We start from the raw sequence: 25057 nt of genomic DNA on the forward strand, positions 1-25057 counted from the left end.
ATGTTATTTCTTTTACATAATATACAGCATAAGAACACTAGGTGCCGCCTAAACAACTGCTATATTTTGTTTAGACTGATTACGATTTCACATAATAATAGTGCTATTTATTTCACAATTTCTACTTCTAGAATTAGAATAAAGACAAATAAAACAGAGGAACACCATTTACATTGGTTTTATCGTACAAAGGTTTCAACACTGTCCATTAGTAAATTAGTACAAACCAGAGGCCGAGCTAAACATTCTCACCACCAGGGATTTAGTCCACAACATATTTCATCATTACGCGGGTAATTTGGTACACCAAAAAAGTAAAAATTATTTAATCTGTTGATGTGGTCGCAAAATTAATTTAATATAGGCCTTTACATATCTTAAACCAGTGATTCCCAGAGATCACAGGGAGGGCGCAGAGCTTTCTCTGCTTTGAGGTGATGAAAATTATGGTTAAAAAAAAAAGAAAAAAAAGAAAAGTAAATTATGGTTGTGATCATATTTAAAAAATCTGCACACCCAAATCGATTTTACAATATTTATAAATTGTATTAAATATTTTGGTCCAAGGTTGAATAATTTTTGGCTATTTATGACCAGCACGTCTTTGATCTCTGAACTTCTGACTGGCTATGCTAGCGGCACTCGGTTGTGTACCTGCTCTCAGCATCTTAGCTTCAAATGTCTAAATATGGCTCAAAAACATAGAAGTGCAGATGACTCATCAGCGGGGTCTAAAAAGAAAAGGCAATACCTTAATTGTTACTTGGACTTTGGTTTTATGGAGGGACCGGACAAATCCAGACCAGAATGTGTAATTTGTGGTGAGAAGCTAGCTAATGACAGCATGAAGCCGAGCAAACTGAAACGACATCAGGAGACCAGACACTATGAAACTATTGGTGAAGCTCAGGAATATTTTGAGAGGAAAAAGCGGCTTGCACTATCAAGAAGATCAGGTGACATCAGAAAAGTTTGAGAAAATAGGGGGCGACTTACACAGAGCCACTGAGGCGTCTTTTGAATGCGCACTATTAATTGCTAAGGCAAAAAAGCCGCACAATATCGGAGAGCAGCTCATCAAGCCAGCCTGCATAAAAATTGTGGAGAGGATGTGTGGCCCACACGCGGTGGACAAAGTTAAAAGTGTCCCACTCTCGGATAACACCATCAAGGACAGAATCGACAAAATGGCTGGAGATTGCCAAAACCAGCTCGACGAGACGCTTCGTCGTACTCTTTTTGCGATTCAGCTGGATGAGACGACAACAGTGGCAGACGAGGCCGTGCTCATCGTTTATGTACAATACATTGATAACGATGATTTGAAACAAGATATCCTCATGTCTACAAATCTAGAAACAACAACAACAACAGGTGTGGATATATTTTTGGCTGTTGACTCCTATCTCAAAGCCAAAAATCTGCCCTATGAAAACCTAGTCGCCTGTTGCACGGACGGGGCAGCTGCGATGATGGGAAAAAGCACGGAGTTTTTACGCGGCACATGAACCTTCTCTGCGATGAGATTCAGAGTTTCTAAACACAAGCTTCTTCCTCAGTCTGACATTGGTACAAGACATGCAGAACCGTGTTATATGACCTAATTTAGACTGTCAATTAAGTCATTACTAGGTTGCTCAAATTACTGTAACGTAGGGCTGGGTGCCAAATTCTGTATTTTTATAGGTACCGACTGCAGGGTTTGCTCCAAAATATGGGGTAATCCCTGGCAATAGATGTCGTGGTGGGTTGCGGGAGGTGCTCGCATAACTGTGGAGCAGGGTGGCTGCATGAACATAGTGTGTGTCGAGCTTGCAAGAGCTAATAACAGCTAGCGTATTAGCTTACTTACACCAGAAGATTTTCTCCTAGGCGAGAACGTTAATGTTGCTCTCAAACATTGAGGCATTTAAAATAAACAATGGGGGGAAGGGGGGGGTCACACAACACTGGGGGAAACCATTAATCCCGTTGGTACCAATTCACATATAATCGAACAGTACCACGTTTTGGTGCCTAAACGCATCATTGTGACACTGAGGGAGTGGGAGACTGGCCGATTTTCCATGCCATGGACAACATTGAACACACAAGAGCGTATTGACGTCCGTTGCTGCTGGTCCAGTAAACAAAGAAAGCATGGCTAATAGAAAGTGCTCAAAAGTATGGCTCTACTGTTCAAAATGCGAATGCAGATTACGCTCACTGTAATATTTGTGACGTGAAGTGCAAGGCTAGCGGCGATTTCACAACTTTTCATACCCATCCAGTGACCTTTGGGGTAAATTAGCATAACAAGAAAGTTCACATCAGTGTCAAGCTGAAAGCTGCCAAGATCACGCTGAAATATGACCGTGAGCGAAGGTAGGCCACATGCTAATAGAATAAGATTGATGTTTCAGAGCAACATAAAGCTCACGTGCATCAGCGAAGGTGTAAAATTCCCGGGCAACAGACCTGTAAGCTAGCGCTAGCCATTATTAGCTTCACTGACAGCCAAATAACAGGGTTCTGTATCGATCTGGGCTATACAAGCTGCAACACTCCACTGCATGAATGCATACAGAACAGTGAAGGATACACTGTTCTCTCTTTGCTGTCTATAACTTAATGTTCCAATTAATTTTTAAGTGGTAAAGGTGCAGTATAAAGTTTTCATAAGCCTAGAGCTCCCTCTTGCACCTATAGAGGGTAATATTTATTACTTGGTTCATGTTGGTCAATGTCATTTACCATTTAAAATATATAAGATGCACTAGGGCGATATGAAGAAAATCTAATATCACAACATCTTTGTCACTATACATCTATGCCACGATACATATAACGATATGCTCAAATAACCTCGAAAAATAAAAGTTGCATTGGTATATCTCACATTAATATGTAAATTTTTTTGTTTGAAAAATTGCTTGCAAAATAAAAATGAATTTAAAATGTTTTATTTGAAACATTTTTAACGATAGCTTTTCACAAATTACCATATTGGCACATTAGAGCTCTTTCGTGGTCAACACTGGACCTTAAAAACAGAACATTCCAGTGGCCAAAAGGAACACCAAGGAGAAATCTGACACAAATAAACCTGAAATAAAAAGGTGCTCTTTTGTGCTTAAGACATACAAATGTGTATACTAAAAATGTGACAATCCCACAAACAAAAGCTTATACAGTGAATGTAAAATCAATTGACCAGGCGCAGCTACATATTCAGAGCATCTCAAAAATATTTCTATTGCTCTCTAGGTACTGCCAAAAAATTATACAATAAACCACTAAAGATTGCAAAATGAAGTTTAGCCAATGTCTGGAAAACCCCAGAACAAATGGGTGGTATTAGAGCATCTCAAAATTATTTAAATAACGATTGCTCTTTATGTGCTAGATTTTAAAACACCACATGCAGTGTAGTAAAACAGGAAAGTTGTAATCACAGAAGCCAAAGCCCAGATTCTGTCTTAAATAACCCTGAACGGTGCTATTAATGCAAAAGGTGCACAAGTTTCTACATAAAACCTGTGCCAAAAATACAAGCCTGTCAACAGCTTCAGGTCTAAGTGAAGCCAGGTGACATGTGACTACACTAGTACTAAATACCTAACCTGACTCAAGCCAGACGCATGTCGCTCCGCCTAGCTCCACTCACATACATCTGGGACACCGCCATAGGAATTGCCTTTATTAAAGGCTGGGCCTTATCAAAAATTCTTGCATATGATTGGATAAGTCACTTGTCTGTCATCTTTATTGACGTGCTATTTCAACCACTCACACCGAAGCTAACCCGTGACGCTGATGAGAGCGACGCAGGAAAAAAAAAAACTTTTTTCTTTTATGTTTTTGCGGCTCTAGTGACACGCGTTTTATTAACAGTGAGCTGACAGGAACAGGGGGGAAGACCGGCGGCAAAGCGCCGCGGGTCGGAGTCGATCCCGGGCCGACCGCGTTGAGGACTAAAGGCCTCCTAATATGGTTCACGCTAACCGCTCCAGGGCGCGCCCGCTGCAGACGCGGACGCGCCCCGGAAAACAAAACTTGCCAAATCCGGTCGGAAAACAAGGGCGAAAACATGGTTTCCACCAACAAAAGCCTTCAGAGCCGTTCTCTGATGTTCTTTTAATGAAACAATATTAGGTAGATTGGACAACACCGAAGAAATAGCATCAATGTTAACGCTTGCTTCCTCGACAAGCCGCCATTGCTATCAAAACAGTCTCACGTCATGGTCGCGTCTCCACTACGTCACATCTAAGAAATTCCAGCCCTGCATCCTGATTGGCCAGACCATAAAATTGGTTGGAGAAATCACTTTCTATGAGCGATGTCCCAGATGTATGTGAGTGGAGCTAGGCGGAGCAACATACGTCTGGCATGAGTCAGGTTACTAAATACCCTTTCTGATGGGGAACTAGTTGCAGGAACACACAGATACTTTTTTGCCAAAGTCTTCACATTTGGAAATATTTCTTCATGGACCTGCCACGACTGCAGGGGATCAGATTCACTGTCAGCATTCACAGACTGTCGGTATGCAGACAGTTCTGCATTTATCAACTGTCTGACTGATGATGTCGCTTGAGAAGAGGAGGTTTTTGCCTTTTTAAAGAAACTTCCAAGTGTTTCCTTTTTTGATGCATCGGGATCTGATACTGCAGCTGTTTCACTCAGCTGTAAAGCAGATAAGTCTGCTGCAACCTGGTCAGGCAGCATGACGCCTGCTTCCATCTCCATTATGGCTCTGTGCTTGATTTCCTCCAGCTTCTCTGTTGTGATATACGTTGTTTTAAATCTGGGATCCACTAATGATGCCATGTCTAGCAGGGTATCAGGCCTTTAAAACCACCAGTGGTTTTAAAGCCTTTTGCACAGACTCAAGTACTTCAACGTCTTGCCATGTTAGAACAAGATGTGTTTTTTTTCTGAGGCCAAGACCTGAGAAATAGCTCGCTCTTGCTCCAGCACTAGGTCAATAATTTTGTAACGGGATCCCAATCTAGTTGGAGACTCGCTGATCAGCTGATGTGTTGGAATCTTAAGTTCTCTCTGCGCAGTACCCAGATCTCTCCTCTTCTTCCAGCTGAATGAAAAACTGCTCAATCTTTTGGCAAAAAGCTTCCTGCTTCTCTCTAAAATTAAAAGCAAAATACAATTACTATATAATTAAGCAAATTCATCATATTAGTCACCTGCCTCACACTCAAAAATATTGTTGTGCATATATTTATGTATATAATCGTAAATAATTAACATTTTTAAACCAGCTTTGAACAAACTGTTCTTGACAATAGCTAGGTTTACATGGAAAAAAATGCATTGCGTAAACAAGCCAATGGGAATACAATGATTGGATTAAGCTCAATCGGAATGAAATTGTAGTCCGAATTAGAGGGGTGGTTTATGCTGATTGATAATCCGATCAATGTGGATATAAACATTGTCGGGCTCAAGTTATTCCGGCAAATTGACCCGAGTGGCAATGTTCGCCCGACGTAAACGTGACGCATTTCTGCGTTGATGAGTAGCGGAAATACACCGGGAGGCAAAACTATCGGGGCTCCCGAAAAAAACTTTCTGTTCAAAAAAATAAAAGAGCTCAAAATTGTTGCTAACTCAGTAAGTTTCAACTGTAATTGGAACATTATGCAAGTCCAGCCTGGGCGCTCAGAAGACAAACAAACTCGTATAATACTGCTTTGCTTACTATTTTGTAGTTTAGCAACGACTTCTTCTGTGGTATTTCTTGAGGGGAATTTGATAACTGCACATGTCAGAGTGGTTGTATTCTGAATAAAGCCAGGTACATATACATGCACATTATGACCGATTAATTGATTGTGTGCCCATATAAATGGTACAATCTGATTTAATCCGAATACATATTAATTCAATCGTGAAATTTTGTGCATGTAAACATAGCTAATGCTATTCGTGTTTATATATTAAATGATTAATTATGCAGAAGATAACCATTTAAAAGGTTGAAAACACTAACAAAGTTTTCTACTTGAAACAAATGTTCTACATGTTCAAATAAAAGATAATTGAAAATATATATTTTTCCATGTTTGGTTTTAAACAAGAAAATCAAAAATAAATGTTTAATTTTTATTTGATGGGAATTTTGTTTGTAATGTGTACTAACCAATTACAAGATGCAACCGATGGCAAAAACACTGCAGCCTTGTCCACCTGTTAAGGCTCGTTGCTTTAATGATGTTACTCCCAAAATCCGTGGTGATGCACACCTGACGACTTTCTGACAACTTCCAGGACGTGAGAGAATCTTGCAATCCTTGTGCAATTAGCTCTGCTGAGTGATCTTCTGGGGAAAAACTTGTTTGGAGGCAGAAACCAGTGGTCGATGTAATGTACAGTTAGGTGACGATATGGCTCACTAGTGCGGCTGGTCCACAGATCCGTTGTTGAGAAGAAGGAAGCGTTTGCTAGCTGCTGGGATACATTTTCTCTTACTGAAATGTACAACTATGGTAACGCTTTTTTGGCAAAATAATTACAGCTTATTTCGGATTTGGCATCAAGTGTCAGTGTCAACTGTTTTACGGCTGGTTTATTTCAAGTTTTCTTCGGTGTGTGGGGGATGTCGACATGCAGAGTTTACAACAGTCTTAATTTTGCACTGAATGACTTTTTAGGTGGGGAAATAAATTTGTGGTACTGCTATCTTTTGTGGCAATGGTTTTATGGCATGTTTTGCAAATTACCGCATTTTGTTTGACATCCTTTTTGTGAAATCCAAGCCACTCCCATATTATTGATCCAGTGATGTTTCTCTTTGGAACCAGCTCGCCTGAGTCCTCTTCAGACTGATTTTCTTGTTTAGATGAAACTCCTGCTGTCACCATAGTTCTCGCTGTCTCGTCGACGTAAGCGCATGTGCTCATTGTGTGTGTGCCAGAGCGCTTTCTGGTTTGGAGGAGGAGCAAGTGATGCGTTCATAGCACGTGGGAGAAACTAAACTCACAGTGAATTAAGTACAACGGCTAAATCTCGTCATGAAAATTTGCACCTGATGGTTGCAATAAAGTAATTTTAACCATCGTGTGGATGAAAACTCGAGATACATCGAGTATATTTGATATATCACCTACCCCTGTGTTGCACCTGATTAATAAGTTGCAGGACCGAAGAAAATAGGAAAAAAAGTGCGACATATAGTCAGAAAAATATGCTAGGTTGTTTTTTTCCCCCCATTCTGTAGCTGTTGCGCTATAATAAATTTCTGAATTTTATTCACACACAGCTTCATTCCTTATTCACCTTGTTCACTGTGTGCCTCTGATGTTTTGGTAAAAAAAAAAAATGTTTTATGTGCTGTTGAGGCAATGTATTAAAATTCATAAATTATTTAATAAGGTTCATTTGTAGATCCAAACAAGTTTACATATTAAGAAATATGTTAAATTTAAATATTAATACACATCTATTTACTACATAAACACACAAAGGTACTAAAAATAGGTACCGTTAAGTACAATTCCAAAGTACTGGGTATCAATATCGCATCGGTTCAGATGTGAAAGGTACCCATCCCTACTGTAACGGTTTTTGTTTCAGTACATATATTCTTGACAAGAAAAAAACTCAAATGGCAAAATGCAATTTTTGCATTTTGCTTTTTACCTTGTAGACTCTGTAAGCTTGCGGTGGATCTCTTCATATGTGTCAACATTGAATGTTCTCTGGACAAAGGTGAGGGCCATCTTCAGGGCCTCGACACGAAGTTGAGGACAATGCTCAGCAATGAACTGCAGTCTCTCGATGCGCATTAATCCACTATAGCTAGTAGTATATTGTTCCAGGTCCTAAAAAAAATGCACACAAAAATTACCTCATCAAAACAGCTATACTCAAAAGTCAAATATTAGAATTTACATATTTTCCCTTCTGACTGCAAGACAGCTGCCTGAATAACTTAACCGTTTAATATATTAAAAAATAGTTTACAGAAATGCCCTATATTTAAAATTTTGAACACAAAATAAACTTTAGTTTTAAATATAGGTAAGATAACATGACGGGAATGCAGAAAATAAATGCTATACTGGTCACATCTAGCATTTAAAATGTTTCCTTATTTGGGTATAGTAAGACACAATAATATCCCCTTTTCCATTGCCACTCAAAAGCCCAAGACTTCTCAAATGCCCCCCACCCCGACATGTACCGGGTAAGTCAATGCTAGTTCCAGCTTTCCATGGAAAGCTGGAACTAGCATTGACTTACTAGCATTGACTTACCAGAGCCTTACCAGGGCCTCGACACGATATAATATATAAATATTATATACACGATAAGCGATGTATAGAAAGCATTAAAATTATGCATGTTTCAGCTGGCTATGTAAAGTCAGAGGATTCCTGGATCAATGTGTGGTTGTGTGCTTTTTATGTCTCTGCTCAGTCTTCTCTAACCCCCAGTCGGTCAAGGCAGATGACCGTTCACATTGACCCTGGTTCTGGGATGCTCAGTATGAAGGATTGCTGCAAAGCAATCGACAATGCAGTCTGTTCACTGTAACAGAGTGATTTGTGGCTAAGGGTCTTGCTCAGAGACCCATAGTGGCAGTCTGTGAGGATTGAACTGAGTACCACTGAACAACACCATTAACCCTAGACTGCTCCCCTGGCATTGTTTAACCAAAAAAAAAAAAAAAAAAATCTCCCCATTTTGTATTTTTAGATCATATCCCTGTGGACCCGATTCCTATCTAGAAACCCCTGATCTAACTCGTCATCAGAACAGTTCAGGATTGGACTGAAGAGACACCTGTTCAGCTTTATATGATTGTTTAGAACAGGGATTCCCAAAGTGTGGTGCGCAAGCTGCCGCTAGGGGGTGCACGTAGTAAAAAATGTAATGGTGGTAATTTTAACCATCGCGTGGAGGAAAACTCGAGATAGCTAGGGGGTGCACGAAGTAAAAAATGTAATGGTGGTCTGACAGGGTTTTTTTCCCACACCATTAAGACATAAATAAACATTTCCTATGTAAAAATTAAAATCAAAAACTAAATTTAACAAATAAAATGTATTGACATGAAAATCTATTTAGAAAAAGTCTTCTACACCTCATTTTAAGATGAAATACAGAGGAAGTTATCTTCTTCTACGCATTGTACTGTATATGCACACCTAGCTTGTGCCCTCTACTTCATTCATTCTTGCAAATATGCTCAATTGGCTAGAACCAGGGAAACTATCAGGCATGTCAGACGTCTTATGTTAGTGATGAAGGAAGAGATGAATCAACAGAGTAAGGAATCCGAGGCAACAGACGAGAGAATTGCAATGGATCTGGGAAAAGACAATGAGTGGGAATCACAAAATTTCCATCTATCCTTGCTTCACGTCATTTACGTCTGTAGAGGGAAAATTTAATTTGGGCCGAAAGTTTTTATTTGCAAGATTAGATTGAGTGACAGTCTCTCTTTCGATCGCGTTGCGCCTACAAACAGCGCTGCCCATGGTGCTGTGACTCTGAATCACTACAAGCACTGATGCCCATGACACGCCCAGACTGCTGCTGCCAGAGCTGCAATACTTCTCATTGTGATTCAGACAGGTCCAGTTCTTTTTAAAGAGGCAGTTTTAGCATGTTCTAACAGGAACAGAGAAACCGGCAACCGGTGGTGGGGCTGCGGGGAGCTGAGTGTGTTTCCATGGCCGTGTCTACCTGCTGAATGTAACCGCTGTGAAAGTTTTTATTTCTCTGATGTAATAACAGCTTTAAGGATTACTCTGCTATTGTTACTCTGTACTGCTCTACCAAAGTGTTCTCTCTCGCTCGCTGGTATCGGACACAAATCAAATTAAATGTCTTTGTGTTTATATTTTGCGGTGTAAATTGAATCACTCAGATTTAGAAGCTGGTACAGGAAATTAAGAAAGTGAGAACACCTGCCGGTAGATCAGAGTTTAATACGTAATTCCACCTGGATGGCCGCTTCAGTGATGTTTCAGGTTGTGGAGGTGTGACCGATCGGAGCGCCTCTTTCGTCTCTTTCTCTCACTCCAGGCAGAACCACCGATGCACCTTGTCAAAATACCTCTAAAATCGGTGGTGTGGTGAGCTCAACCATATTCTCTATCATTAACAAATTAAGAATTAATTTGGACATTAAATGTCTTAAGTTAAGAAAGCAACATAGAGAGCTCTGTAATTGTATGTTTTAACTGATTGTGGTTTCAGTGTTGAATTATATGATTGTCTGATTGTTTTTCTCTTTCTAAAAAGGATCAAGTACTTATTGTCAGGACTCAGTCGGCAGGGCCGTGCAGCTTGCTGCTGGCTCTGCTGCCTCCGCTCTCTCCACAGGTGTTCGTGGTTAACGGGTGGGCGGAGTGCACACACCTGCAGACACTTCAGCAGCACCGGGCCGCACTATAAGAACCGTGCTCGAACAGAGGGAGGATGCCAGAGTGTTACCTTGTCGCGGTATGCCTAAAGGCCAGAAACCACCACCTGAGCTTCAGACCCGTGAGTTTTTCGATCCCCGTTTTTGGATCTAATCCTTGTTTCCTGTGTTTTCTCCAGTGCACTCGTGTCTTTGGAACCCTTCTCTCGTGTGACTCTGCGCTGTGAAGACCAGGCTCCCGAATCCACAACCGCTCAGATTCTGCTCTGGCGATCCCCTCCTCAAACTCCCTTGGCGGTACCAAGTTGGGCGCGAGTTTCCCCTCCCCGGATTCACCCTGGTCACCCCGGACTCTCCTGGTTCCTTCCTCTGTTCATTCCGGATCCCTGGACCCGCCAGTGCTGCTCGGACCCCATCCGCCTCCGCCCACAGTTCTCCTGGACGCCTGTCACCCATCCGTAGGCCGGGCTGAGTCCACACCCCTTCCTCCTCGGTTCGGTTCCCGTGCTCTGTGGTAAGCTTACGATTCCCCGTAGAGTTACCTTAGCTTCTCCCACAATTAACCGTGTCTTCCTCTCCTTCAGACTGACCCGATCACCAGGCTTTGGTTCCCCGCTGCTCCCCGATCTGCGGTGACAGATCTTCCTCGTGACCCCGTGGTTCAGTTAAATAAAACTCTTGTGATCTGACCTGTTTTCCCTGAGTGGTTCTGCATGTGGGCCAAACATTTAAAGCCAAACATGACACTTATGTATTAAATAAATAAGCAATAAGTGTCTTAGTGCAGACAGGATGAGTAGAAAATAGAATTATCATATTCAGTGAGAAGGATGTTGTCCATCTATAGCTGAAGAGGAACCAGACCTTTGATTCAACCCACACTGGTGAGTAGGGTAAAAGGGTCGAAGGGCCCTTGCAATGGTCAGAAAAAGGGAACTAGACCTCGAGCTCAAACGACAAAAGAGGAACTCGCTGCCTAGGGTCACAGTCAAACGGAGATGAAAGAGGTGATGCTGTTCGATGCAGAGGGAGGGTGTGAAGCGCTGCAACCTCCCAGCGGTTCTATCACCAGATAAAGGAAAGGTAATTTGTGTACTCGTTGCTCAGTTTTCATCTCAGAAGACATGCAGCGCGGAGCAGAAGAAAAGAAGACCCAAGACGGAAGGACGATCGTTGAGCCAAAGGAAGAACACGGTGCCCCTGTCTCTGAGAACCGCCGAGACTGAGTCCGATTATCTATTTTTTGTGTTTTTCCACAATTCGGGGCCAACAATCTGCAAATCCTGTCAAGAAGAACTGCTGTGGTTTTGACCTGGTTGATGAGAAGATCCTAGATGTCCAGAAGATGTGAGTTGCACCCATGAGATGTTAGTTCTGAAGCTGAACAACGCGTCAAGCAGAAGAGACGGACCTCAGACACAGACATCAAGGCAAAGGGCTCCAGGCATGAGTCTTTGTGAATGGGACATTAGTGGGACATCGGGGTCGCCATCAAGAGAAGGCACGTCGTTCGGCTGAACAACTCCTTATCCAGCAATCAAAGACACTTTGGGATTCCATCTGGGGTTCGGGTCAGTTTGCTCCTCTAAAGTTAAAATCCTCTCCTGAACGTATTAGTAAGCAGCCTTAGATAAGAGATAGGACGTTGATTAAATATTAATTTGTAATCTGTTAAATTGCTTAATGCTGTTTCTAATCCCATGCTAAAGCATACTAATTAAAGAAGCATATAAAATTTTATTAGAAGTTGTGGACATTCTCTTATTGAGCCAACATTTTTCTGAGTTCTTCTATGATTGTAAAACAGTCATGGTGCATGGTTCTAGAAATATTTTGAGGGGTCTTAAAAGGTTACCTGTAGCCCAAACTTTAAAACAACACCCTTAGGGACTTTTGAGTCTTTAAAAAATACTGATCGTGTAACAAGTGCCGATTTATAGAAGTAGGAGCCACCATTAACTAGGGCGGTGGTCGGGGTACAGGTGGCTTCAGGCTACTAGGTTGCCTGACCTGTCCACTGAAGAAGGGTGTGGCCCTAGGACGGAGGTGGTTAGTAGATCAGTCGTGTCCTACTTATCTAGCTGAAAAGGTCTCACAGGATTTCTAAACAGGGTAATACTCGTTAGATTCAGAGGTTTTCAGAACCCCAGCTAGTCTGAGCTTTAACCCAAAATAGGAAGGATGTGGGGGAAGTGGGGTTTTAGTTCAAAGCCGTAATCGTGACAACCTGCAAATCTTCAGGATTCTATTGGGGATGTTTTGTGTAACTTTATTGCAATTTAATTCAAATGATGTTCTAATTTTATTTCTATAAACTTTGTTATGATGGTTGTGTTGTTGTAACTGCAACAGAGCCACAGTGTATCATGTGATTGAGTGCTCTTGCTCACCAGGGAACTGATGATATACTGCAGCTGCCTAAACGAACCACGTGATTTAAATTGGACTACTGAGAAAGGTATATTGAAAGACAAATTAATGTTTATATATATTTTTAAACAACGCTTTGATGCATTAAATTTTGAGTCTACGTTTTCTCATAATTGATAGAGACTAATCGTTGTAGCCCTAACTTGGATGCAGCTGCTCTGCCATGGAAGCCCATTTCATGAAGCTGTGCTCAGTCACTGTTCTTGAGCTAATCTGAAGCAGAAAGCTTTTACTCAAGAGTAGCATTATTTCTACATGCAATACTTCAGTAAAAGCAGAAGTCTTAAAAGTTGAGGAAGTAAAATTATACTTTTTACAACAGAAATCTTTTTAAATCAATAACTACAGTTGGGAGTGAAATGATGTTTAAACATTACAAACTATACATGTATTTTCCCAAATAACAGCATGCTCAATGCTTGTTCTTCACTCGGTGATGTAACCAGATGTAGGTAAAGTAGCCATAGAAGAGCAAGCCATCAAAATTGACAAAAATTCCTGGATAGGTGTCAAAACTTTTTCACAAAGAACTGAGCGAAAGTCTGATTGCCTCCGATTTAATTCTGTTTGCTGTAGCCACAAGAACTTATTCACGTGGGTTTTTCTTTTCTCAAAATAATTTTACTCAAGTAGAAGTAAAAACGTAAAGTTTGATGGTCTGTGGGCATTGACTCTCCACAAAGTTGGAATATTGTATGCACAATGTGCCTATGAATTTCTTATTCACTTTGCGTCTTAATTGTTGAGCAAGAATGAAAGAGTCTTTGACATTGTTCCAAGCTGAAGTTTCCAGGCTTTCCGTATGAGATAAGGTAGCATCATAAGACTTTCATAAGACAAGACAGTGTGTCTAATTAGAATTTGATAAATACTAATAGAATGAGGCCACCTTCTCTTTCTTGGTAGTTAAGGATAGTAATGCATTTTTCCAAACCACAAATAACCAAAATGACTTCCTACTAGTAATGAAAGCTTCCACTGCTTAAAAGCAAGCATACAAAAAAAGTATAGATCAATACCAGTGTTGGGTTTTCTACTATGTAGCCAATATCTGGGGCATTCTGGGGATCGTCTTGAGGATCTGCATCAATCTGCATGGGTTCCACAGACCCCTGGAAAAAAGAAGACCAAATACAGAGGATTTACATTCTTCTAAATAGCCTAACACAATGGACGTTGGAAATGACAACATAACAGATTAGATATACTCTTGTTAATAGTTGCAAACAAAGTTATAAAGTGTAAATTTTAGTAACTTTGTGACACTAACATATTAAACAATACTTTTCAAATGGAACCACTATTACAAATGTCACTATATCCGATTTATAGGTGATTAAACCAAGGAGGTGATTAAACTAAGGAGAAATCTAATTTTCTGAGCATAGCCTGAATATTTTTCAAAATAAACATCAAAACTACATGAAAATCGTTAAGATGTGGAACAATTAATTATCAAAACTCCTGAGTTTATAAAAAGGCATCACTTAACTATTTTAAAGTGTAATAACACTGCTAACTTTTAGCCCTGTGACTGGAAACCTATCCAGGATGGACCCAGTGTCCCCGCCTCTCGCTCACTGACTGCTGGAGAGTCACCAGCATCTAAATCCTCATCATTTAAGGAGTGTCCTGGTGCGCAGCGGCTCATCAGGTGGAGCTGCTGCATATTGACTGATAGCTGCTCTGACTGCAGCTCTGCCTTCTTTCTTCAGACAAGCGCAGGTGGAATTTATTAAATTTTTTTACTTTTTCCAAATCGGACCCAGTCAAATGCAGAACATTGTTTCACTTTCCGACCCTTCCGAAAAAAAAAAGTGCGTCACGGTAAATTAGCCTGTGATAGCGCGTTACTCTTTGAGTTTAAAAAAAACCATAACAGTGAATCATGGGGAGATCCCTGGTTGGTCGCCCGCGTTTATCAGCCAAGTTACTGGAAGCGAGGGAATAAACGCTGACAGGTGGCATGGCCACAGGTAGAAATAACTCAGTAACTGCAGGGGCAGCGACAGACACGCTTACCAGGGAAGTTGTTGTCAGATGTTCAATCTGCTGAACTTTCTGACCTGCTGGTTCATAAATCCAAAGAAAACCTTTGACCACCACTACTTTCATTCATACCATCTGTGGTCAGTTTGAGACGCTCTTCCAAAAGTTAAAATGACTGAACACCGATAAAACTCAGACTGGCAGATGTCCGCTTTGCAAAGACCCGCCCTACTCTCTTTCTGATTGGCTAATGTCCAGGCTCTGCCAGGCTTCATTGGTTGAGAGCAGCTTCACTTTAAAACCTTGAAAAAAAATGCTAGACGGAACAATTTGCGCTCATTTTCCAAATGACGTAAATCAGTCGCAGCGACAGAGTACTTTAACCCTGATTTAGTTATTCTAATATTAAATAATTTTCACACAAATATTTTCTGAAAAAATACTTCTACCTGTATTTTAATGGTCAGAGTGTCAGTTTTGACCCCCCGTCCTGAGCCAAGGGACAATTGACCCGTTTGTCCCCCCCCTCCTGTCAGCACAGTATAAATCAATAAAATGAAGAGAAACACCAGAAATCATAACTTGTGTCTTTTTAAGAAACTTCTAGAATGACCTGTTCACACCTCTGCATTGCTATGGTGATAGACGTTGAGAGGGGACAGCGCCTCAGAATGTTACATTGTTAATTGGTCACAGCTGCAGCTCATGAGAAACTGCCAGTGTGTCACTGTGCACACAGCAGCAGAGAATGAAAGTCCGTCATGAGCCTTCCACACAGGACGCGGTGTGCACTGCACTTGCCGTGGGGTTCAGCGCAGTACCAATGCTGGCTCAGCGCCGTTTGGGCTGGCAGTCATTTGTTTTGTTGTCAGTAGCAAATATGCATCTGTCCCATGCTAAGAAGCAAGCTCTGCGAGTGAGGAGAAAGAACAGCAAGGACAAAGAGGTTGTGGGTGTACGAGACCCTAGGGTCCAGGGAGCTTGTTAATGAGCTCCGGTTCCACAGCGATACGACCTCAAACTTGTATCATACAGTTCAGGGAATTCCCCCCCATTTTGCTTCCTGGTCTTTCCAGCTCACTATCCAGTTTCTACTGGCCACTCTGTATATGTCACCTTGTGCCGCGATAAAAGTTCAGCATAGTTGAACTTTACTGCACAGTGAGTGGATCTCGCCCTTAATGGGTTTCAGAGCACTGCACATACTGCGTCCTGTGTGAATGGCCCTTTACAAACTGGGATTACAAAACTACCACAGGTGGTAAAGATGTTAAGTTGCATGTAATTTACTGCACATGTGTTAGATGAAAAAATAGGATGTGCAGGCGGGAAAGTGGAAGAGAAGAGTGTCCCTATTATGGGGTTGCATTTCCATGGGTTTTTTAATGGTGACCATTAAAGTGCAAGTTCCATCATAACAGATGTGGTTATTGGAGTAACATTGGTAGCAGAGGATGGCCGCTGCTGGGAAATACAAAGTTCCTCCACCTTATTAAAATAGGAAAAATGAGATTGATCTCTGGAGAATAGTTACCAATATAGACAGAAAGAACAAAGTTTGTGGTGGTTACCTCATCGCCATCAGGAAGAGCGAGGGAGACTGCGCTGGAAATCACAGCGGAAGACCTTAACATCGATGCAGGGATTGCTGTCCTTTCAACCAAGCTGGGCTCGGTGTTTTTGAAAGGAGAGAAGGAGCGACAGTACGGCTCTTACACAGAGTTTGATCAGATCAACAGTGTTATGCCATCGCGCCTTGGCAAAATTCAGAGTGAATTTTGAACAGCATGTGACATGGGGAAGGAATCAAAGTGGATTGTAAACAGAAGATGGGACTTTCACAGCCACCAAGGATCCACCCTCTCAGCAGGGTGCAATCATTGCTGAAAAGCTTTGCCCCCACAGACAACTTCTCACACACTTCACTTCTGCCTGGGACCCTGGAGGAGCAGCTGGCTGGGGAAGCAAGCCATGCTGACCAGCCACCATGCGGGCCTCACAAGGCTCGAACGTTCACAAATCGCACAAAACAGGCCTTCTGTGAAACTCATCTCCCCCTCGCTTCAATGGAGTGACAAAAGAGGACTCAGATTTTGTCACTCGACTAAGTCCTCTGCTCTGCAGAGGACCCGACTGAATTCGGAGATTCCCCGACCAGAATCAGTAGCTAAGTTTGGAGTCTTTCTTCTGCGCAACCAGCCACTGAAGTAAAGAATGCCAAAACAAAAAAGCTGACTCGAGACAATGTGGATTGGTCGACTGCCCTCGCTAGACAAGCTGAGGCCTCAGGGACGGCATGTATGACTTTGGACTGGCACCCTGACCATAGCCCCATTTACACTACCCTTGTTAAACCGATCCATGCCGAGCTTGGACCGAGCTTAGATCAGTTAACCGTGCCGAGCTTGTTTCTGACAACCGTTTACACATCACGCTAGCGCGGTTCCTTCCGGCCTGTCTCCTTATGTTTGCAGCCAGATAAGGCCTGTTTACACTACACTTTTTTAACTGAGCCGAGCCGAGACCAGTCTAAGCTTGGATCAGTTAACCAAGCCAAGACGACCGTTTACACACCACACTATCCCAGTTCCTTGGTTGCTCCTCGCCTCCTAGTGACGATATGCGGGACTACCGCTCTCTGGGATTGAAGGCGGGACCAAGCAAAACAAAACGGCAGCACCCGTAACATTCAGGATGTTATGGTTAGACAGAGTCGACTTTTGGGACGTGGATAAGACAAACGAACGTCTAATAAGGATTTACAGACGCAGGAAACAACAGACGCTGAGGTCCATCACACTGCTAAGCAGAATCATCTCTGGAAACCGTGTGGCACGGTAAGGAAGCTAGTATTATTATGAATGTCTGAAATTTGAATGGAGTGTGAATCGGGACGTGCAGCCAGACACGGCGGAAAAAACGCGGACAGTCAGCTGACTGTAAGGGGATGACGTGGTCTGCTCATGCGCTCTTTATCAGATAACCGGGCCAGAAAAAAAAAAACAGGCCGAGACTTATTCAGGAACTGGTCTGCAGTTAGCGCGGTCCGGTTATGTTTAGTGCGGTCCAGTTCAGTCTGCTGACCGTTTACACACAAGAGTTATCTCGGTTACCGAGCTCGGACTGGTCTCGGTTCGGTTAAAAAAGTGTAGTGTAAACAGGCCTCATGTGTCGGCTAGGCCGCAGAGCCGCAGGCTAGCCCACTGCTGAAAGCACCAACGTAGCCCCTGGTTTCCACTGCTCTTCCTTGGATGGCCAAAGTGAACCGAACTCACACGAGGCACCAACAGGTTTGGCAGATGAGCTGGATGAGAAGGGAGAGTTACATGGTTTGCTTGGGAAGCCTGTGTAATGTGTACATTGTGTTTTTAAACACATGGAGCTAACCAATGTCATTTAAATCCCATATTAAACAGGTTTCCTGGGTTTCCTTTTTTTTTCACCTCCGGCATATTGCCATAATTAGGAATATTCTGTCCAGAGGTGATGCTGAAAAACTAGTCAACGCATTTGTTACTTCAAGGCTGAACTGTTGCTATGCTTTACTATCAGGGAGTCCACACTATGCAGTTTGAAGTCTTCAGCTGATCCAAAATGCTGCAGCAAGAGTTCTGATGAAAATCAACAAGACGGATCATATTTCTCCAATTTTAGCTTCCCTTCATTGGCTTCCTGTTAAATCAAGAATAGAATTTAAAATTCTTCTTGTAACGCATTAAGCACTTAATAATCAAGCTCCATCATCTATCAGAGCTCTGATTACCCCGTATGTTCCTAACAGAGCACGTCGCTCTCAGACTGCAGGTCTACTGTTGGTTCCTAGAGTCTCTAAAAGCAGAATGGGAGGCAGATCTTTTAGCTATCAGGCTCCTCTCCTGTGGAACCAACTCCCAGTTTTGGTCCTTGAGGCAGACAGCCCGTCTACTTTTAAGACTAAGCTTAAAACGTTCCTTTTTGACAAAGCTTATAATTAGAGTGGCTAATGTTACCCTAAGCCATCTCTATAGTTATGCTGCTGTAGGCTTAGGCTACTGGAGGACATCAGGGTCTATTTTCCTCACTCTGCTGAGTTATCCTACTGCTCTCCAATTTGCATTGCTTGTCGTCATTTCAGCTTTTAACATTTTGTTCTCTCTTTTTTCTTCATAGTAGGTAGACCTGGTCTGCCGTTCTGTTAGCTGTGTCATCATCCAGGGCAACCTCATAGAACGGCTGCAAGAATTAATCCACTCGACAGATACACCAGAAGAACTAAATGTGCCATAATCCAAAGCATTTATCACTGGGCAAAGGACTGTCCAAACAAAAGAAAACACGTGAAGCTAACTAATGTTGAGGAATCAAAAGATAACATTAAAGGATGCAATATTACTCTGTTATTGAATTAATCTCCCACACATTTTCATGGTGGAACTTTAGGATCAGCTATGATTGACACTATCTGTACCAGAATTGTGTGCTATAACACTACCTCAGAGAGTTGCTGAAAATGACAGATGAAAAAAGTGCAAAAAAAAGAGCGCAAAACCTTTCCGTTTTGGAGATGGAAAATTATTGAGTCCACAAGAATAGTTATCATTCTGGCAAATATAGGAGAAACGAGACCCAAAATAAAAACAGAAGTGGTTCCAGCAGATATACCGATGCTTTTAAGTAAGATTTCATTGAAGAAAGCAGGTGCAGTTCTGGACATTGCTCAAGACAACAATGTTTGACCAACCTGCAAAACTCGAACCGGCACATTATTGTGTAAACCTTAGAAATGATTGGAACTTAAGTGAAAGCCAGCAAAAAAAAAAAGGGTGGGGTGGGGGGGATACCAAATGAGGAAGATGAAATACTCATGGTGAAAGTAAACATGACGGCAAAGGGAAAAAAAAGGAAGTCCTATTGAAGCAGCATAAATAACTTGGACATGCTTCAGTTGAGAAGCTGCAAAAACTCCTTCCTTGCCAAAGCCAGGCATACACTGTACGATATTTGCAATAGTTGTACTCATACACAGCTCAAACTATACGACGGAACTGCAGGGTTTAAAAGTTCACAGCTCATGATATATGTTCTCACACTGTGCAGCCCGACGCTCTGATACGACCTGACTGCTCACACAGTGCGTTCAAAAACCACACGTCGGAATCAGCCCTGTAGAGAGATGGCGCTACTCGGACTCGTCTACCTGGAGGCCAAATGTCAACAGTAGAAGAAGAGGCGAAAGTGTCAATTCTCACTGTTAAATATGAGGCTTACTAGAACAAAACACACTGTCTTGGCAATTCTACGAGTTTCTCCTCCGTAGTTTGCCTCCATGTCACACATATCGCCGTCATGCTTCTCTCCACTCCTATCTTTTCGTTTGAGAAGACGAAGAAGAATTTCCTTATTTGCGCGTGCGTAGTGCGCGAGATCGGGGGAAAAAAATCGGCTCGTAACTCTGCATCAACAGCAGGACACTCGTACAGTGTATGCCCGTACAGTGTATGCCCAACTTAAGGTAACAGTGATGATGAGAGCATTGCAATCCTGAAGAACAAAAAAACTGAAACATACATCTGACACAGCAAACCGCAACATATAAAAAACTGTTACTGTCGACCTGCACAAGCTTGAGCCAGGAGTGTGGTATCAACATGCCATCAATCATTTCACAAGGTTCAATGCAGGGAGTTTTACCACCACAAAAAGACCCAAAGAGATAGTGAAGCACTTTATTCACTGCTGGATAAGTGTGCACGGTCCACCATACAGATTATTCAGTGATAATGGAGGTGAATTTAACAATTAAAAAGTCAGAGATGGCTAAACATTTTAACATTGAAGGTAAAACAGGATACAGTTCAGGATTTCCTCAATGACTTCTTTAACCCGTTTTTTAGGGGGGGTGATAACTGCTTGAGGTAGTCACCAGCCCCCCTCCCTATGACCCTGTGTTACGTCGAGCCTTGTTTCCCCATCATATACGGCTTTAAAGTCTAACTCCTGGACTGAAAAAAAATCTTGAAAACCGTTGAATAACTTCCAGAACAAGGTAAACTTTGAATATTAATGTTAAAAAGTGTTCAAATAAATTTTAAATATGAAATATTGCAATTTTTTTACACAGAAAATGGTATTCCACGTTTGAGTGCTGCCTCCGTACAACCGGTACGGCGAACAAGGATATATATGAATGTTTTCCAGTATCTTCTTTTACACACCAAATCTGCTGATCCACGTCTACTTTGAGCAAACGCTTTTTTAAAAAAAAAAAAATTGCCGAACTAAGTCCACAATAAAATGCCTTCTAGGTGCATAGTTGGTGGCTGTAGTGCAAACCGCGGTAAAGTTGGTTTGACATTGGACATTCAAGCTCCGCGGAGTCAACTTCACCACGGTCTAGTGCAGGCCAGAAAGTAGCGCTACATACTTGGCCGAAGGATCCGAAAGAAATGGGATAAATTCGTAAAAGAAATGCGAAAGGACTGGATTGCCGGCAATGACAAAAGTGTTTTATGCAATTCACACTTCACGAGGGAGGATTTTGAGGGGTACTTACAATGGGCAGCGTTAGATATAGTCTCCTCAGGTTCACCTTGTTCAAACTCCGTTTCTTCGTATATATATTGGGTATCAGAGTCACCGATGCTTGAGGTGGAGTTTGTAGATGTATCAGACATTTTTTTAAATAATTTTTTTGTACGTAGAGTAAGAGTTATTAATTAAATTTAAAAAATCGGTACCGAAAGTCGTAGTGTTAGCAGCCGGATGCACGGTACTAGTTACATTCTGGAGCAGCCCGATTGAGGAATGTTTGGGCTTTTTCGCTTATACAGCAGGTTTTATCGAAATTACTTCCAAACGGCGCACATAATTTACATATAATATACATTTCTTTACTCTGGTGACTATTTGAATGCATCTGCGTTAAAATACATTCAGTCCAAGAGTTAGACTTTAAGTAACACCTGCACGGATGTTAAACTTTAAAAAAAAGTTTAAAAGTTGCTCTAAGTTGATCAGAAAAATACTTAACTAGCTTTATAAGATGAACACTGTTTAATTAGAAAAATGTTAATTAACTTTTGCATAAAGTTCAATATTGTTGCAGTTAATCTAGCCTGCTGTAGCTTGTCTGCCTGGCAGGTGTTTTTGTGTTGGATAAAAATTATTCCATGAATTGAAAGGAGGGTTTTTCAGCTGTGTTTCTTGTGCGACTCTCTTCTACAGTGTTGCTTCACATCGCGCTCCACTCAGTGTAAAAATAAAAAATAACTTTGGCAAACATCATAAAAAGCTCTTTGGGAATTGCCGCTCTGGCCTCAGCCAGTTAGAAACTGTTCCCTGCAGTTTTTTTTTTTTTTACATAGTTTCCTTAATAATCTGTGTGCATCAAAATCCTTGTCATTTTATTCTATCAACGTCCTGGAGCGCAGCTGGTCATAAAGTGGACGCTGCTGCATATTGATTGACAGCCAAAGCAGCTTTCATTGACAACAATCTGTCACAATTTCCGAATCTGACCAAAATGCGGGACATTGTTTCAGTTTGCGGGACAACAGTTTTAAAGATTTAGGGACACTCTAAATTTAGCACAGAAGAAAACTACAGTGGCCCAGAGGTGTCACTGCTAAGACAAAAGCCGCAACACAAATACAAGAGCCACAACACAAATACAAAAGCTGCAACACAAATACAAAAGCCGCAACACAAATACAAAAGCCGCAACACAAATACAAGAGCCGCAACACAAATAAAAAAGCCACAACACAATTTTAAAAGCCGCAACACAATTAAATGGTAAATGGCTTGTACTTGTATAGCGCTTTTTAACTAGTCTTGACGACCTCCAAAGCGCTTCACACTACAGTTCAGTCATTCACACACACATTCACACCCTGACGGTGGTGAGCTATGTTAGTAGCTACAGCTGCCCTGGGGCAGTCTGACAGAGGCGAGACTGCCATGCACCGCCACCACCGGGCCCTCTGACCACCGCCAGCAGGCAATGCGGGTGAAGTGTCTTGCCAAGGACACAACTACAGAGACAGTCAGTGCAATTACAAAAGCCACAACGGAAATGACGCAACAGTTGGTCGTTATACATGACGGCAGAAGAAGAAGAAGCTGACAAGGCAAAAAAAAAACAAAGAAGAAGGAGCTTTGCTTGTGGACTCACAAGCAAATATTGCCCGTTTGATAAGTAAGTAAAACATTTTTTTTTTGTTATATATGGTACAGGTGTACCGCTATGCCAGAGAGTGGGTTTACTGACAACTTCAAGTTTGTTAACCCTGTGAAGAGAGAAACATTGCATTTTAGGTTTGCGAGTCAGTGGTTACCATGGAAACGAATCAGACAATTTCGGATAACTTGCTTTGCTTAGCGACAGTATGGTGCATATAACTTCCATTTCGGGAGCTTCTGAGTGATAAATTCTCCGTTTTAACTCCAACTGTATTATACCAGCTGGCTGGTATCAACTGATCTTATAGCGATCCAAGATTAGTGATTCTACTCGCTGCTCGGCCCCCACCTTTCCTCTCTCACAACGGGACTCGTTTTCATTGGTCAACATGCCTCCCAACATAAGGACCATAACATTATGTCAAAAACAGAAAGGGGGGCAGCAGGACCAGACCATCACATGAAAACAGAGCGGGGTGTAGCAAGTGTAGCTGTGGGTAGAGCGTGAGTTTGTTAGGTTTTCCTGTGAAATATCTACAAGTGACGAGAAAACAAAGCATCTGGTTGCAGTTTAAATATGTTTGGACCAACAAAGCAGAGCTCCTTCACTGTAGAATGAAAATAATTTTAAAAGCAGGTTCCACTAAAAACCTGAAGAGACATATCACAACTGTAAATCAACTATTTTTAACTTGAACACTTAATTTTTATCTAATATATCTCTTTATTCAAAAGAGAAATGGATTATTGGCTAATTTGCATTTTCTTCCTTTATTTCTATTAAATAGACTGGTCAGATTGTCAATCTTTTTTTATCAGATTACTCGACTAATCGATAGAATAATCCATTGCCAAAATAAATGTTTATGACAGCCCTAGTTTTGTTTGACAGTTTCCAATTTACAGCTCAAAAATGATTAGGTTTTTGTTAAAAAAACACAACAACAACAACATTACAATCTTTGTGTCTAAAGTGACATACGCAAAATCTTATCCCAGATTTGTGCATAAGCAAAGCTTTATAAATGAGACCCCTGGCCTTTATGAAAGAATGAAAAAAATTAAAGCCATAAGAAGTCCCATTTATGGTTTGCTGCAAGGCATGATGGGAACACGGCAAACAACGGTGACTAGTTAGAATTAAAAAGTCAACATTTTGCCCAACAGCTTAAATGCTGTTTGGAGGAAAACCTAGACAGCACATCACCCTCAACACTGTAACACATGGTAGCAATATGATGAGCTGGGGATAGGGCTGGGTAGTATATAGAATATAGTACTGTATGCTAATCACTCGAGTATACCGTATTTTTTGGACCATAAGGCACAATACATATTCTTCCCAAGTGTGTAATATCACTCCACCTCTCCAGTAGGGTGACCAGATCAGGGCAGTCCAACTTTTTTACATTAGCAGGCCACACACTATCAGGTAGGAGGATGCACTTATGCCGGTGCCCGAGCCCCGGAGGGGAGAATTTTGAAAAATACAGTCTCCCTGATGTATTTTGGAAGCTTTCAAGACAGGTGATTATTTAAACAATAGAGTCAGAGTGCATGTTTCAAATTGAATAAAAAGGCAAAAAATGTGAAAGATTAATTCTTCAAAAACAACCATTGTTTTTTATTATCATTCTTAAAACATTATTTTTTCACATGATGTTATCATTATGTTTTAACAAGGTACGGTAATCTCCATTTGCATAAAATTAGTTTAATTTGAATTACTAGCACCACATAAAACAGATCAGATTAGGTGAGGTCTATTCATCTTATTATTATTATTCACAGTTCTGTTCTAAAAACGATCGTAACATTTTTTCACGAACAAAGTCGAATTTTTATGATAAAAATACAGGGTTGTAATTTTAAATTGAATTTACATGTTGAATTTATTTTAGTCAAATCGCTCTTTCGAAATCTCTTATCTCAGTTTAATTTCACTTGCTCTCATCACACACACGATATATCATCGGCGACGGCGAGGATTCTAGAGACGAACACAAAATGCATTCCCTGAAAAACTTTGATAATTTGCTGCTGTAATATTATATTATATGTACCATTATAGATTTTTCAGAATAAAAAGCTAACAGATGTGCA

The 25057-nt window shown here is 41.3% G+C and overlaps 1 protein-coding gene and 1 long non-coding RNA gene across 2 annotated transcripts in view; one reads left to right on the forward strand and one right to left on the reverse strand.

Annotated features, from left to right (window-relative positions):
* Nucleotides 1–25057, reverse strand: part of gps1 (G protein pathway suppressor 1) — a 69734-nt gene that overhangs the window by 33128 nt on the left and 11549 nt on the right. Inside the window, exons 2-3 of the mRNA XM_012856952.3 lie at nucleotides 13825–13917; nucleotides 7642–7823 (exon numbers count right to left, since the gene is read on the reverse strand). Coding sequence (XP_012712406.3) covers nucleotides 7642–7823; nucleotides 13825–13917 — 275 coding nt within the window. The remainder of the gene's footprint in view (nucleotides 1–7641; nucleotides 7824–13824; nucleotides 13918–25057) is intronic.
* On the forward strand, nucleotides 7819–11183 carry LOC118558641. Its single transcript, XR_004928405.1, has 3 exons — nucleotides 7819–10455; nucleotides 10555–10889; nucleotides 10960–11183. It is a non-coding gene; the product is annotated as an uncharacterized LOC118558641 (long non-coding RNA).

The sequence above is a fragment of the Fundulus heteroclitus genome, unplaced genomic scaffold, assembly GCF_011125445.2.
Source record: "Fundulus heteroclitus isolate FHET01 unplaced genomic scaffold, MU-UCD_Fhet_4.1 scaffold_139, whole genome shotgun sequence".
Classification (NCBI taxonomy): domain Eukaryota; kingdom Metazoa; phylum Chordata; class Actinopteri; order Cyprinodontiformes; family Fundulidae; genus Fundulus; species Fundulus heteroclitus.